This window comes from Cygnus olor, chromosome 1 (assembly GCF_009769625.2).
Source record: "Cygnus olor isolate bCygOlo1 chromosome 1, bCygOlo1.pri.v2, whole genome shotgun sequence".
In the NCBI taxonomy this organism is placed as follows: Eukaryota; Metazoa; Chordata; class Aves; order Anseriformes; family Anatidae; genus Cygnus; species Cygnus olor.
Window position 1 is genome coordinate 124986824 of NC_049169.1, and position 15091 is coordinate 125001914.

General features: G+C 38.9%; 1 protein-coding gene across 1 annotated transcript; it reads right to left on the bottom strand.

The window, feature by feature from the left end:
- Positions 1 to 3186: 3186 nt before the first annotated feature.
- On the bottom strand, positions 3187 to 15084 carry EIF2S3 (eukaryotic translation initiation factor 2 subunit gamma). The gene is made up of 12 exons (XM_040531647.1): positions 14930 to 15084; positions 13296 to 13359; positions 12621 to 12748; positions 12382 to 12503; positions 10882 to 10976; positions 9568 to 9726; positions 8886 to 9020; positions 7953 to 8047; positions 6911 to 7055; positions 6326 to 6495; positions 5689 to 5861; positions 3187 to 3628 (listed from the first exon to the last, which is right to left on the bottom strand). Exons 1-12 carry the CDS (start codon positions 14996 to 14998, stop codon positions 3565 to 3567), a joined length of 1419 nt encoding a protein of 472 aa, XP_040387581.1. The 5' UTR covers positions 14999 to 15084; the 3' UTR covers positions 3187 to 3564.
- Between the last annotated feature and the right edge of the window lie 7 nt (positions 15085 to 15091).

Consider the following 15091-nt stretch of genomic DNA (forward strand, 5'->3'; position numbering starts at 1 on the left):
GAGTGAGTCCAGAGGGGGACTATGGAGAAAGGCCTGGAGCACATGTGGTACGAGGACAGGCTGAGAGCTGGGCCTGTTTAGCCTGGAAAAGAGAAGACTGAGGGGAGACCTCATTAATGTGTATAAATATCTGTGGGGAGGGCATCCAGAGAATGGAGCCGGTCTCTTTTCAGTTGTGCCCAGCGAGAGAATGAGAGGCAACGGGCACAACCTGGAGCACAGGCGGTTCTGGCTGAATATGAGGGGGCACTTCTTTACTGTGAGGGTGACAGAGCACTGGAACAGGTTGTCCAGAGAGGTTGTGGAGGCTCCTCTGGAGATATTCAAAACCCACCTGGATGCCATTCTGTACAATGTACTCAAGATGATCCTGCTCAGCAGAGGGGTTGGAAGAGATGACCTTCAGAGATCCCTTCCCACCTCGGCCATTCTGTGATTGACATACTTTCCGCTGCATAGCTGAGAGGTACCACCCTAGCACCCTCTTAAAGCCAACTACCAAATGCTAACAGATTATTTGAAGAGATCCGGTTACTGAGACACGGGTATCTGATGCCACCTGAGATGCCCTGCTGTATCCTGCCTGGTTGCCAGCTACTGCTCCAGAGTGCAAGAACTGATGGCTGCCTGTTCCATACACGTGCCTTGGCTATCCAACCCACCTGAAGCGGGCACCTATGTTCATGTTGCTAAATCTGACCTACAAATGGTTAAAATAAAAGAACTCCTTTCAAACAGATCCTCAGTAAAGGGACAGAGCACATGAGTACTCTGTTACTATTTTTCATTCAAATCAAGAACATTAAATAATTTACTTCCTTAGTTTTATATGGCATCTTTTCTTCTACTTTCATACATCCAAATCATGGCATCACAATTTCATCTCTGTAGTCAGTGAATGCTGGGTGCCTGTATACAGACACATCAGCACATTACATATTTACACTTACAACATTCGTATTTGGCTCTGACACTACAGTCATGTGCTTCACATGTACATCTAAATCAAAACTTTTTTTTTCACTACTCATACCAGAAGAGCCAAACCATTTCAGTTAGAGGCAATGTAAGATTCTGTTAACAACAACAACAAAAAACTGTATTTTACATACCCCATTCACCACAACAGGGCAGAATACGTAGCACACTGTCATACATAAACCAGTTCACAACTCAGACCACCTACACATGCTCCTAACACCCCTTCTCTTGGAAAGGATCAGGAACAGACTTCATTCCAGACAGACAATTCTTCAACAACCATCCACTCTTAGGCAACTCTTTTTCTGCACGACACAGCGTACACGCACATACAATGAGCCTAACTCCACCAACAGGAGGAAGTTCCAAATAAAAGAAACTGCTGTAGGACAGGGCTGCAGCTGCCAAAATACCTAGCCAAGCCTGTTGGAAAAGCCACCGTGAAAGCAGGCTGATGTAAAAACAGAACAGAAGCAAAGTTTACCATCCTGGCACTTAATTGCTTCTATTCACACACTAGTTCCCATCAGTTCCTGAGCACACGATCGAACAAACAAGGTATTGCTTAATGTTTCAGAGGGACCAATACAAAATTTCATAAAGCATTCTTTTATTACTGATAACGTATACCTAATGTATAAATTTGATATTCACTACAGCAGTATCAAACCACATTTTAGACCCAAGCTAAGTAATGACCTATGGATATTTGGATGGAATGATGTAGTTACGGCTACTGATCTAGCACTAGGACAATACTAGTACTTGCATTTATTACCTACCTAAATGAAAGAATACATCAAGTGTTTTGGAAAGATTATAGCACTTCTTTTGGATTTCAGATCAAGACATTAAGGCCTAATCTCCAAAATACATGGATGACTAGAAACGCCTGTGGGTGCTTAACCAATACATCAGAAGCATTTTGGCTTGGCATTTCTTTAGTATTAGACCCACACATTGAGGACATCCAGAAAGAACTCTTTGGAGATTTCAACTTTGTGGCAGAGTTGTTCTGGCACTCTGTGGTGGCTTACTTTCTCTTCTGTGTCCTCATGCAACCAAACTAGGTAAGATTTTAGTTTATCTAAGTCTTCAGAATTCAGAGTTACATAAGTGAGCTTCCAAAGCGTTGAAGATGCAGTCTTTGAAACATCCATGTTCATTGCATACTGGTCAAGTACTAGGAGAATCAGGAAGAACTGTATCTGACACTTTTTAAAAGGAGAAGCACTATACAAAAATCAACGCATTTAGTCCCAACACTGTGTGAGGTAGAAGTACTTTACAAATGGAGAAACTGAGTACAGGAATGTAGATGGAATAAGGCAACAGAAAATACAGTGTGAAATCATTAACAGAACCAATTTGCTTCACTGAAGTCCATTTTGATGAGTGAAACAATATTTACCCTTAGAATGCCCTTGGCCATCCCAAACACAGTAGCTCAAACCAGATTTCGAAAGTGAACACAGTACTTTGTATAAAAATATGGGAAGCAGCATGACTTGCTAAATAGTCTACTATATAAAATACCTACAACTAATTACACTAATACAAATGAAAAGAAGTTAAATCTAAATGAATGAGTGTTAGCACCCTACAGTAAGTTTATTACGTTGTTTTCTTCTAAGGAGTATGTGATCCAGGAAAGCAAAAGTGGTTTTTATACCTTTCTCATCTCATTGTGATTTTTTCCTTCAAAATCATTCCCTTAACAGCCCTTTCCAGCTATTTTATAGTTCAAGATCACAGCTAATAATCGCTCAATAGCTTAATTTAAAATATGCCAGGTTGCTCACAAGTTCCACAAGGATAAAGAGCTATGCTTCAAGATAATCCCGTTCTTTTTGCAAACCCATTCTAAAGTAAGTTCAAAAAAAAAAAGTACTGTCAATTCAGATCCAGTTTGTTTTTTTTCTTTGGGCATTTATCCAAAGCTCCTTGTAATATTGAAAGTGACAAATATAAGTCAGTCAACACTGCCATCTTAATTATAAAGTGTACTACAATCACAATCCTAAAGTCAGAACCATACAGACTTCAGAAGAAAGTTTCTGCTGTAAACAGCTGACTAAATAAACCAAGATGTTGTGCAGAAAGGGTACTAGTCTTCCAGGAGACGATGGTTTTTGCTTGTTTAATTCTTGTACTGGTTGAGCAATCACTGCTGTCTTTTGTTATTCAAAACGTTTTAGGAATTAATGAAAATAAGTGATATTATTTTATTTCAATACCAGATTTATGGTTTGTGTGTTACACTGGGGCCGGCTTGACTGATATTAAACAGATATGTCTGAAAGAGCAAACATAAATTAGACATGCCATGAGACATGTACAATTAACTTCTACTAAAATGTGGATAATGAAACCCACTTCTACGACATTTCTTTTACACTTTTAATGGTGATAATGACTAGTATTTTAGTAAGAGGGTAAAATTCAATAAGATGTACAAGGAGAGCCATACAACTCAAAGATGATGTTTGCACAGCTTCTGATTCCATTGTGAAAATATACCCCCTCCAAAGTAGATAGAAATAGGCACTTCATCTTTAAAAATGAAGCACTCTTTTTCGCTCTTCAGTCATCATCGACAGTTGGCTTGATTGTCACTCCTCTCCTGATTTGACCCCAACCAATTAAACTGTAAAAAGAAAAACAGTTTATGTTTTTTTAATAGCAGTTAGAAATATCCAGAATAAGTCAACGTACTTCTATTATGCTTAAGCCTTCAATTCGCACATTTTGAATTTTTTCCCCACTTGCCTTCCTCACAAAACATCCTGCAAGATCTAAGGATGAGAGACATAGAACATCTGCATGATTGTAATCATTTAAGAGTGCACCTCGCACAGTGAACTAAAAATCTGAAGGTTTTGTAACATAAGTTGCAACAGCTGACTGTAAATATACTTATAGCTAAATGTCTTTCTACCCCTATGAAAGTGCTGCATTACTTTCAGAGAGAAATAAAAATGTAAGGATTCAGACAAGATTGCAGTAAGATCATAAACAAATCTAACTCTTAATGAAACTATAACCTAAAAAGGTAAATCAATTCTCAGGTAAGTTCAGTACTCTTAAGGCCCGTTTTATAGGCCACTGTCACCTCAGAAAAACATACTTCAAAGAATTTAAGATTAAGTTCATTTACAGAGTCAGCAGGCAGACCGTACTATTAACACAACAATCTTTAATACATTTTGCATTTTCAGCAAGGAGATGCACAGGAACCACGTGCATTTCAGTTCCATTTGCTAACAGTAGGGGGTCTCTCCGGACATCAGCAAATTACCGAAAAAAGTAACCACATTCAATTAACATTGGATTTCCTACTTTTTGGGACCATATTTATAGCTTATAACTAATCCACATTTGGAATCAGTGTTCCCTGGAATCACGAGTGCATCTTGTTTGCTTTGGCATTTGCTGCTTAACTTCTATGCCTTTACGTATTTATTTTCTACTTTTTCCTCCTTTTCTTGCTTTCTTACCACCTTTTCAGTACTCCATTCCCTCAGGCAACAAGTTCCTTCCCACAATACCAACTGTACAGAGACAAGTGCCCTTTTGGCAAACTTTGCTTATGTTTTATGAGTGGGAAGTACGAGAGACAGATGCCTTTGAACGAAACTTGCATTAAAATTTGCATAAGTTGACAGTCGCTGGCTTAAAAAAAAAAAAAATGCACTGTTTCCAATACATTCTCCTCTTCCTTTCTGCTTTTGCTATCTTAATTTAGGTTCTCTATTTCTCTTCCCTTCTTCTTTCTCCTGTTCAAGAACTTATCTTTTTCTTTTCTTCTGCTCACCCTGAGCAGGGTTTCCTGATTCCTCTTTCTGATTTATCAGCTATCTCCAAGACAGCAAGCACCAAATTCTTGTCTATGCTTTCTTGTTGAACCAAAACACCCATCCATGGATATTAAAGCCTCAGTTCTTTTTCATACAGTAAGAACTTCTTGGGTGAATGCTCCTGTTCCCTTATACTTTCCCCTCATACTGCAAGAGCTGTGCAGGGTCAAGGAATATAAATACCCTTACGTTCTTATGGAATAAATACATAACAGTTACAGTATGCATAATCATCTAAAGAGCAGTACAGCACTAAGCTTAAAATTAATCATCAATCGAATCCACTCATCATTTTTAGCCTCCAGATACTTCCGTACATTCAGCCATTTTACATCTGTAAGTTAAACAGATCAAACCAGCTGATATATATTTTTTCTCTCTGCCCAGAGCACATGAAATACTGGAACCTTAGTATGTCCCTCCTCCATTCCCCTGCTATTACTTTAAGGTCACACTACAAGTCACATTCAGCTCCACAGGTTGAACACCACTGACTTGTGTGCGCATAATGACAAGCTTTGGCTTAAGGTCACTTGAATTTTCAAACCACTCCACCAAGATTGCCTGCTGTTAGCTCAATTATGGCATGGTTGTTTTGGCAGAACCACGAAACCTCACGTTTCCTCGTCTGTTAAGGTAAAATATCTATCCATCTACAATGCTTCTTTTAAAAGAGGATTGGAGAATAAAATGAAGCATCCCACAATTACGGTGTCAGTGCGTTAGGAGAATCCATAGGTAAATGTATATCCATTTTTAAAATTCCTATTCTAGAGCAAAATCAGATCCACCCATTTTCTGTGTTTAGATCATAACAAGCAGATATTCTACCAATTTCCTGTCAGCTTACCGCCAGTGCTTCTCAACTCGTCGACTCAGGGCAATTTTTTCTCCCACTTCTGTGCATACTGGGTTGGTTAGCACAATCTTCCCCAAATCAGCCTTTACTGCACTGACTCTCCCTCCAGTAGATAAGGATCCTATGTTTACCATTAAAACTTCATTCTTTGATAATTTTTGCACCTGAAACAAGACATACAAAGCTCTGAAACATAAGCTTTAGTATTTAAAATAACCTGCTCACACTGAGCCAGCATTATTTAGCAATACAATTCCTCAAATGAAGAAAAATACCACAGACAGTATTGAACATTACCTAACTGCCACAAAAAACGATGCAGCTGAGAAATGCAAAAACCATACATATCCCACACAAAATATGTATGGGATATGCATATGTATTTTATGCATACGTATATTACTTTATAGTACTTTAAGTTACTCTGACATGAATTCCTATTCCTCTGAAGAGCTTTATTCTGTAAAATTAGAGGTAACAGTTTTGCAACAACCATACACAAACAGGGAAACAAAATTACTACGTCAAAAATGTAGGTATTAATGAAACTTAATACAAGATATTAAAACAGAAATCAGAAAAAAATACATGAAATACCTTTTATTTTTTTTAAAAAAAGGGTACAGACCTTTGCAGCTTTCTTGTCCCCTTCAGTGCGCACACCTAATAGTCGTCTCAGCAGGAAATAGGAAATTTCTAGCTCTGTAAATATTTCAGGCAGTGCTCCAACTGCACCAAGAACTTGCCCTACCATTCGGTCAGCCCGACACAAAGTTGGATCGATCTTAGTTCCAACACCTACAACATAACAAGGAAAGTCCCAAGGAGTAATCGAAAGGTAGGTGTCACATTTACGTATTAAAATATTTGAATGAAACCTGAAAACAATAAACTGAGAATGTGCTGTGAATTCCCTGTGAACTTGGACAGCCCTTTCAGAATGCCAGCAAGACTGATCTGTCTAAACACATGAAGAGATATTCTACCGTTATAGCTGATACAATTAACAGTTCAAGTTGATATAAGTTGGCTAGTGACAGCCAGGAAAATTATTTCCTAAATATCTAATTGTCACACACATCGTCTCCTTCTACATCTAAGTATTTGAAATTGCTCATAACCCTTTTGGTTTCACTTAGCAATGAATTTCAGTAACCAAGCGTTTTCAAAAAGCATTAAACAGAAAGATCTTTCTGTAAGAGACTATCCTTACCTATAAGACCTCCTGGAGCAGCGTACTGTAGATCATTGTGTTCTGCAAAGAGTGACACGATTTTGGAAAAGATTGGCTTACACATGAGTTTCCCTTCACTGTCCTTGGACACAATACCAGGCCGGACCTCAATTTCCTGACCAACCTAATTACAAAAGTCAAAAAGTGGTTAACAGGTTGTTTCACAGGAACATGAAGAAACTACTAGTCATAGGTAAGACAACTTATTCCAAGGCCCACTGTTAATACAAATCCTTTGTTTTGGGCTACTGTGGAACTTTTAAGACTTTGGCACTGCTTAATGCAAGCCAGAAAATACCTAAAGCTCTGTATCTTGCAGCCAATCAAACAATTGCTTTTCCTTCCAATTAATTTTAAATAACTGCTTTTGCAAAGGATATTTATCAGCTTTAATTCTGACATACAAATTAAGGTGTGTTTTTTAATGACATTTCATTTAGAAGTGTTACAGCACCAATAAAAATTGAGTTAATTTGATCTGTGTAACTGACCATTGATAAACAAGACAAAGAAAATACAAGTCAAATGCTCAAAGACAGTTTGCTTTCCGGTCTACTACAGTAACTTTTACAGTTCCCACCCACTGACAGTATTCCACAAGAAAAAAATATTTACAGAATACTTAAGTAGGGAAGTGAGACCTGTGGGAACCCACATACACTTCAGAAGTACCTTTAAAGTTTTTCCCCTTCCTCCACAGAATAATTGAGAAAGTAAGAGTGGTGGGACAGGGAAAAAGCAATTAGCTCCCTCAACTTTTGTTAAGCAATGAAAACAGTATCATTAGTAATAAAAGTTAATATAGAAACATATTTTAAATATAATTTTAAAAAAATCAGTGTTTCTTGTTACAGTATTTTAAAACAGGAAAGTGGCAATGAGGCACATACAGACAGGATAGGTGCCACCTGACTGTATTCTTGTTTAAGAGAAAATCAACTACATAGATTAATTTTGTACTAAAAATGTACGAAAACTACTCATTATCACTAAAAATCTCCAAAAAGAGAGAAAAGGTTACCTTTAAAACACCCTTTAGAATACTGCCACCAGCTACTCCCCCCTTAAGGTCATCCACTTCACAGCCAGGCTTGTTGACATCAAAAGATCTAATTACTGAAAAGGACAATAAACAAGTTTATATTTAAGAGCCAGTTTTCAAAGAATGTGTGTTTTTTTCAACAACAATTTTGATTGCTTCCTTATCCTTATGAAGGTATACAACTATTTATGAAAACATAATTCAGAGAGAATAAAACATGAGTATTTAGCTGATTTGTTCTCAAATCCATTTAAGCAGCTCATATATATAACAGTATTTTAAAAATCTATTTCTGCATAACACACATTAAGTTAAATATCAATACCTGAAAAAGAAAGCAATGACCAGCTATTTAGAAAACTTCAATATTCACGTCAACTTCTTTGTAACCTTGTTTTAATGTACTCCATTCATATGCACTATGAACATGTTCTGTGGGTTTGGGGGGAAGAGGCAAAAGTGTGGTTTTATTGTAGTGGAACTGAATTTCAAAATATGCTGTACAAGAACAGAGGTTTTTTAATACAGAAAATTTAACCACGCTACCCTAATTATAGGATTTTCATGTAAATTATTTTTCAAATCAAACAGCCTGTCAATACTTTGTTAAATCAAATTTAAATTCACAGCAATTAATGTTTAAGATACTGACAAATTTCTCATCTTTATTGCATTTTACTACTGTTGGACACAGAGAATATATACAAAAGAACAATTACCTTGGAGAGATTTAACTGGATTAATTTAGCTATCAACAAATTATACAGCTCTCAGGAAAGAGTTTTAAAGAGCAAACTGAACACTCCTTTTAGGCCCACGTCTTTTTAGAGCATTCTGCAACATGCTATTCTGAGTGTAGGTAAAGGTAGGAAACATTTAATCACAAAAGCCCAAAGATAAGCATTTACATACCAATAAGCCTTGGTTCGGATGTGAAGTCTCGCAAAGGGACTGGGATTTTCTTCACTATATACTCACAGACTACCTCAATGTTGTATTTCAGCTGTGCTGAGATTGGAATTATTGGAGCTCCTTCTGCAACTGTACCTAGAACAAGTTCCACATCAAGTCTTAATATAGTATTTATAGAAGCATGACCAAGCGTTCTGTCGTTGTTAAAAGCACAAATGAAGTTTGAAGCACACTTTACACGTATTTCCCAAAGCAGTATCACAACATACACCCTTCCCTTCAACATCTTAGCTCAAGCCAGCCAGACCTACTTTTCAAGGCAGTCTGAAACAACCTTCATGTTGCCACTGGATAACTCCATACAGAGGAGTTTTACAGTTGCTCTATGAAAATTGTGAAAGGTAATCCGCTTCTTTGTGAGCAGAAAAAGTCTTAAAAGAATTTCCTCAGAGAGATCAGATATCTAATCATTTGATACATTGGTATTCATTTTACAGTCAGTTTTCGTGAACTAAAACATGAAGCACAACTCCAATGGCTTATTTTTTTTTTAGATTAACAGACCATGTACACCAGTAAAGTCCAAGTAAGGGATTTTCTATATGTTTATAAAAAAACATCTCTATGTCCCAACACTGAATAACTTCCACCACCAACTGGATTTCTGCTGGTGAAAACTTACCTTGTACAAATGCAAGAATCTGTTCATACTGTTCTTTAGCCTGGCTCTCTTTCACCAAATCAATCTTATTCTGCAGAATCAAAATGTGTTTCAGTTTCATGATTTCTATAGCAGCTAGATGTTCTGAGGTCTGGGGTTGAGGGCATGACTCATTGCCAGCTGGAAGAAGAAAAGGGACTGTGATACAGAAACTAGAGAGAGAGACAAAACTCCTGCACTTAAGACATCTTTCTGTTGTGCCTTTATAAAAAAAGTCAGCCCCCAGTAAGCTACATGTGAAGTACCCACACTTTCCCAGAACTGCTGGATTCAGCATCCACACAATATGACAGATGAGCGGTTGCAAGAACAGTCTGCCGTTCTACTTGCTCCCAACGGAAACCGATTTAAAGTTTCCAAAGGCGCTGACAGCTAACTCACGTCTACTTGAATCATGCCATCCTCTAGGTCTCAGTACTGACTGTACTGGACCTTTCAAGAAAGGTCTTAAAATTCTTTAATGTTTTCTTATCACTAACAATAAAACCAGCAACATCCCCAAACTGTATGGCAGACAGCAAAAATATTAAGTTCGTGAAAATGGCAGTTATCAGTACAGTTGGCCATCCAAGAAGCCAACTTTGACCCAATGCGCCATTATGATGGTTAATCTCACTTAAGTTTGGTCTATCACACTTTATAGACTTAAACTATCACTCCTCTGTTTATCAGTTATCTCGGACTACTTAAACTTCAATATCTGAAGTTGCTGTTCTTGTTTGTTGACATGCCCTGTCCAGATAATGTAATTGCTATGTATCCCTGTAGAGAATTACAGTGTTTCACAGGCATATAAAAATGAGTTTTACTCGCTTCTGATCACTTGCAAATCAGAACAATTGTTGTAATCAAGCTATATCTCCTGTATCCTGGATTTTGCCCATATTCACCTGGATTTACTGTTCATACTGATGTCTGTGTACTCTCCTATATGACTAAGACTACATATTTAAAGCAAACTGAAGCTTCAAAGAAAAGTCAAAAGTAACTGTATCCAATGCATTTCCATAAAATATAAATGTTACAGTAGTATTCCACTACAGAGATTCATCTTGGCCAACTGATGGCTACCAGGCTATTGAGTATGTATAGCTGTGTTTCAAAAAAAGAGCTTGTTGGAGTGTATTTTCACTGTAACATCACTTAAGCTTCTCAAACACATCTCAAAAGAATTCTCTTGTTTTAACAACTCACCCCACTAGATTTCAAAACCCATATAAAGCTGGCTTATGGTATTAAAAAAATAGAGCCCTGCTTTCGTGTAACAGTTATTACCTATCAACAGTAAAGCTGCATCCATTACTGCTGCACCGTTCAACATAGTAGCCATCAAAATATCATGGCCAGGACAATCCACAAAAGAGACATGCCTGTTGTAGAAGGTGAGAAAAAGCCAAGAGCCAGTTATCAACAATTTTTCTGATTTATATGAATGGTTAAGCAGATACCCAAGTTAAAATAAATAAATAAAAACAAATAGGACAAGTTTAAATAAATAAATAAGCAAACAAAATTTTGAGACAGCTGCTGAGAAGTAATATATTAAAAGTATACACATAAGAGCACAAAGACTATGGAAAGGCTACTGACGGCTACGGAAAGGCTTTCTGAGTTCTAAGATTCAATACCATGTATTCATACTAGTTATTGCTTTAATATTTCAAAAAGTTACATGGAAATTAGACTAGATTTAAATGCACCAGAACAAAAAACCACAGGATATAGCACATTATATGCCATTTCTCTTATCTCTTTTAAGATGTCTCACACTCCAATTTTAGAAAATTATGCATCTTTAATTACATAGTTACAATTGCACTTCAAAGATTTATCCAGAGACAGCACTGCAGTTGCTAGCTCCAATCTTATGGATTTGTTGTGCAGCTGATAACAGTCAATGCACTACATTCTTGTGTGAACCTATTTAACAAAGAAACCTTGCAGCATGCCACCAAAAAGCGAAAGACTAATTTTCCGTTTCACCAACAACATAAAAAATCTACAATAAGCAAATAAACAGCAAGATATAGAACCTAAAGCTTTAAAGCAATAGCTTAACAATGGCTGCACAACAATCACACTCCGACAGAAGCTATTGTTGGAACTAGTGCTCTACCGGGAATCTGAGGAAAAGGAGGAAATACATGACTACAGCAGAACGCGTATTTCATACGTAAGCGTGAACCAGGAATCCTGTCATACAACTGCCTTTGTGACTACTCTCATTTGAACAATCATTGTGCGGACTCACACAACCACGGCTGTGATTACGATGCTTGCATAATGACCATGCTATGCTTGTGAAGTAAATCAAGGACACCTGTCCTCCAGTACTAAGAATCAGGCTTTAACAGATTCCTTTTTAGAACTAGGAAAACTTTTCTGGCTCTATGGGAAAAAAGAGAGTTTAAAAGGTCACACATCAGAAATGAATTTTAACGATGAGTTTGCAAAGTCCACATTAGTTCTTACTCTAGTGGCTTGAAAAATGTACTTACGGTAAGGGTAGAACAAAGCATCGTTTCACTTCAGAGTCCTGCAAACACCCAATGACAGAGAACACAGTTGTGCTCTGCGCTGGACGGTGCACCACAACTAATAAAACCAACGCAAGTTAAACGATGCCTTAGATCAGGGGTGCCCAATCTCAGCATCTACGAGCATGAGGTCTGTTATCATTCAGCTCACAGCTCAATCCTTTCTATTTTCAGTTCCGTAAAGGAAATGCAAATAAAAAAAAAATACAATTTGTACCACTCATTTTACAGCAGTTACCTGACTAGTTTGAAATTCCCTTTGGTGCCAGGAATATCTGTAGGGAACTCATCTGGGGTGCTGCTTCCACAGGATCGGTAACACTCTGGTCGGGAACAGCTTGGGTCATCCAGCTTGTAAATCTGGAAGTAATTTTTAAAAATAGAGAAGTTTAATTAACTGATAATTATTTATAAGCTTACATCCACCCTCAGATGTATCAGCAACAGACTTGCTCTATATTTCTAGCAATAACTCACCTTTGCATTAGCATAGCCCAGCTTGATTGTGATATTTCTTTCCAGTTCATTTTTAAATCTGACAGTATGAACTCCAGATATAGCTTTGACTACTGTCGACTTTCCATGGGCTACGTGGCCAATTGTACCTATGGTTTAAAAACAAATGTTTGTCAATAAACCATTGTTTAATTTGCGCAGCGTTCAACTACGGTCAACACCTAATTACCCCAAACTCTCTGGAGACAGCAAGCCCAGTGGTACCATCACAATAAATATGGGTTTCTTAAAGGCTTTTGTTTAAACAAACGACATCCTAGAACTGTCTCTCGATGCACTGATCTTTGCATTGTTGTGATTTGCATTTTCATGAAAGTAACTTCAACATATAATCTTAAGGTATAATAAACTTTATTTTAGCAACTACACCCCACATTATTCAACGTGGTGTTCTTGAAGTAAAATCACGGTGCTTTTCAAGTTAAAATGGTTTGACAAGTCTCTTCCTGCATCTTGACAAAATTTATAATAAGAATACCTTATCTACAGTACTGTGCTTCAGTCAGAATTTCTTAAATTTTTTCAACACGGGTACCATATGCTAACACATGAGCACCACAAAGACTTACATTACTATGCCCCGGCCCCTCTTTTTTTTTTTTTTTTTTTTTTTTTTTTTTAGGAATTTGTTGTTACCTATATTAATTGTGGCTTGTCTGCTGATGACTTCTGGTGACAGAGGTGTCAGCTTGGTAACATCCTGTATGAAGGAGATTTTACAATTTATTCATCTTGGATTTAAATGTTTAGAGTGATATATGTATTGGCTTAAAATTTACCCAGTAGCTCCATTAAGCAAAATCCAACCAAGCTCATTAAAACATCTCTAGTTATGGATTTCATTTTTAAAGTATACAAAATAGAACAAAAAGGAAACAAAAGCCTCCAATCAGAAGAGGTTGTAAAGTGTTAAAGAAAGAAGGAAGAAAAGTAAACAAAACAAAAAGATTCAACAGAAGCTCTAAAACCAAAAATACCCTGCACCCATCCCCAAATTGAACTGGGCGCAACATGCAAATGCAAATTAACTTTCCATGGGTTACACAGCCAACTGTACTCATATTTTTTTTGAAAAAAAGTCTGTCAATAGACAGTCGTTGAATTTTCTTCAAGATTAAGGTTCCATTATAGTAAATATATAATTACGTGTATATTTGCAGCTTTGGAGTAAGTAGGTCCAGAGACAGTCATTAACACCATGGTTTTGATTCTGATTTTTTGAATGAGAACTTCTTCCTCAAATACTGTTACTCCCACCAGAAAACAAAAAAAAAAAAAAAAAGAAAAAAGAAACTGTTGTCCTCAGCAGAATGCTGCTGGAACCTACTGGTAGCGCCTGGCCAAATACATTCAGTATAGCGACTGCATTGAATTTATACGGAGGAGCTGCTGGCTTCAAGGGAAGATTCCACAAAGCCAGGAAGCCTTCGTTGCAAACCAGGATGTAAGTATTTGTGAAATCCTGTAGCGTTTACAGGGCTATGCAGGCAGGTTCTCTACGTGACAACCAAATAAAGTTAACCATAACCTTGTAATATCACCCACTATATTCTCAAGTACTACACGAATAAAATGTTCGGGTTCAAAGCAAGTTCCGCCCACCTACCACGATCATATTTCTACTTCTTGTTCGCCTGCCTTACGGCGGTCGGGCTGGCCGAGGCCAGCGGCGGGACGGCGACCTGCAGATGGCGCTGGGCAGCAGGACGACGGGCACGCGCGGCTCGACGCGAACCCTGTCATCGCCAAACTCGTCCCTCAAGCACGCAATGAGGCACGCACGCGATTTCTTCTTCAAGACCGGCATAACGCTAAGCTAAGCTACAAGCTCCGGCCAGCTCGTCGGGCCGCACCGAAGGGCCGAGTGAAAAAAGGGCAGAAAAGGAGTGAAAAAAGGGCAGAAGAGGGCCAGCAGCTACACCCCAGCAGCGAGGGGAGGAGGCTCAGAAGCCTTTTGAAACGATCAGCGAGCTTCACTGACGAAACTAACGTACTTAAGCATGAAACTAAGCCGGCTAAGTTTCACTAGCAGAGACTAACAGGCTTAGTTATGACACAAAAAGGTTAAATTACACTGAGGAAGATCCACGTATTTGGGTGTGAGGCTAAAAGCAAGGCCCGCACGGCCACGGGAAGAGACCGAGACCCGGCCCCGGCCCCGGCCCCGGCCCCGGCCCCGGCCCCGGCCCCCGGCCCCCGGCCCCCGGCCCCCGGCCCCGGCCCCGGCCCCGGCCCCCGGCCCCCGGCCCCCGGCCGTCCCGTTCCCTCACCAGGGTGCCGAGGTCCTGCCGGGAGAGGTGCGGCTGCCCCAGCGTCACCCCCGCCTCGTCCCCCGCCATCTTGGCCGCCAGAGGAAGCCGGGGCTGCCCGAGCGGCCGCCTGACCCCCGGCTCCGCTCCGCGCCGCCGCCGCCCTCACCGAGCCTCGCGGCG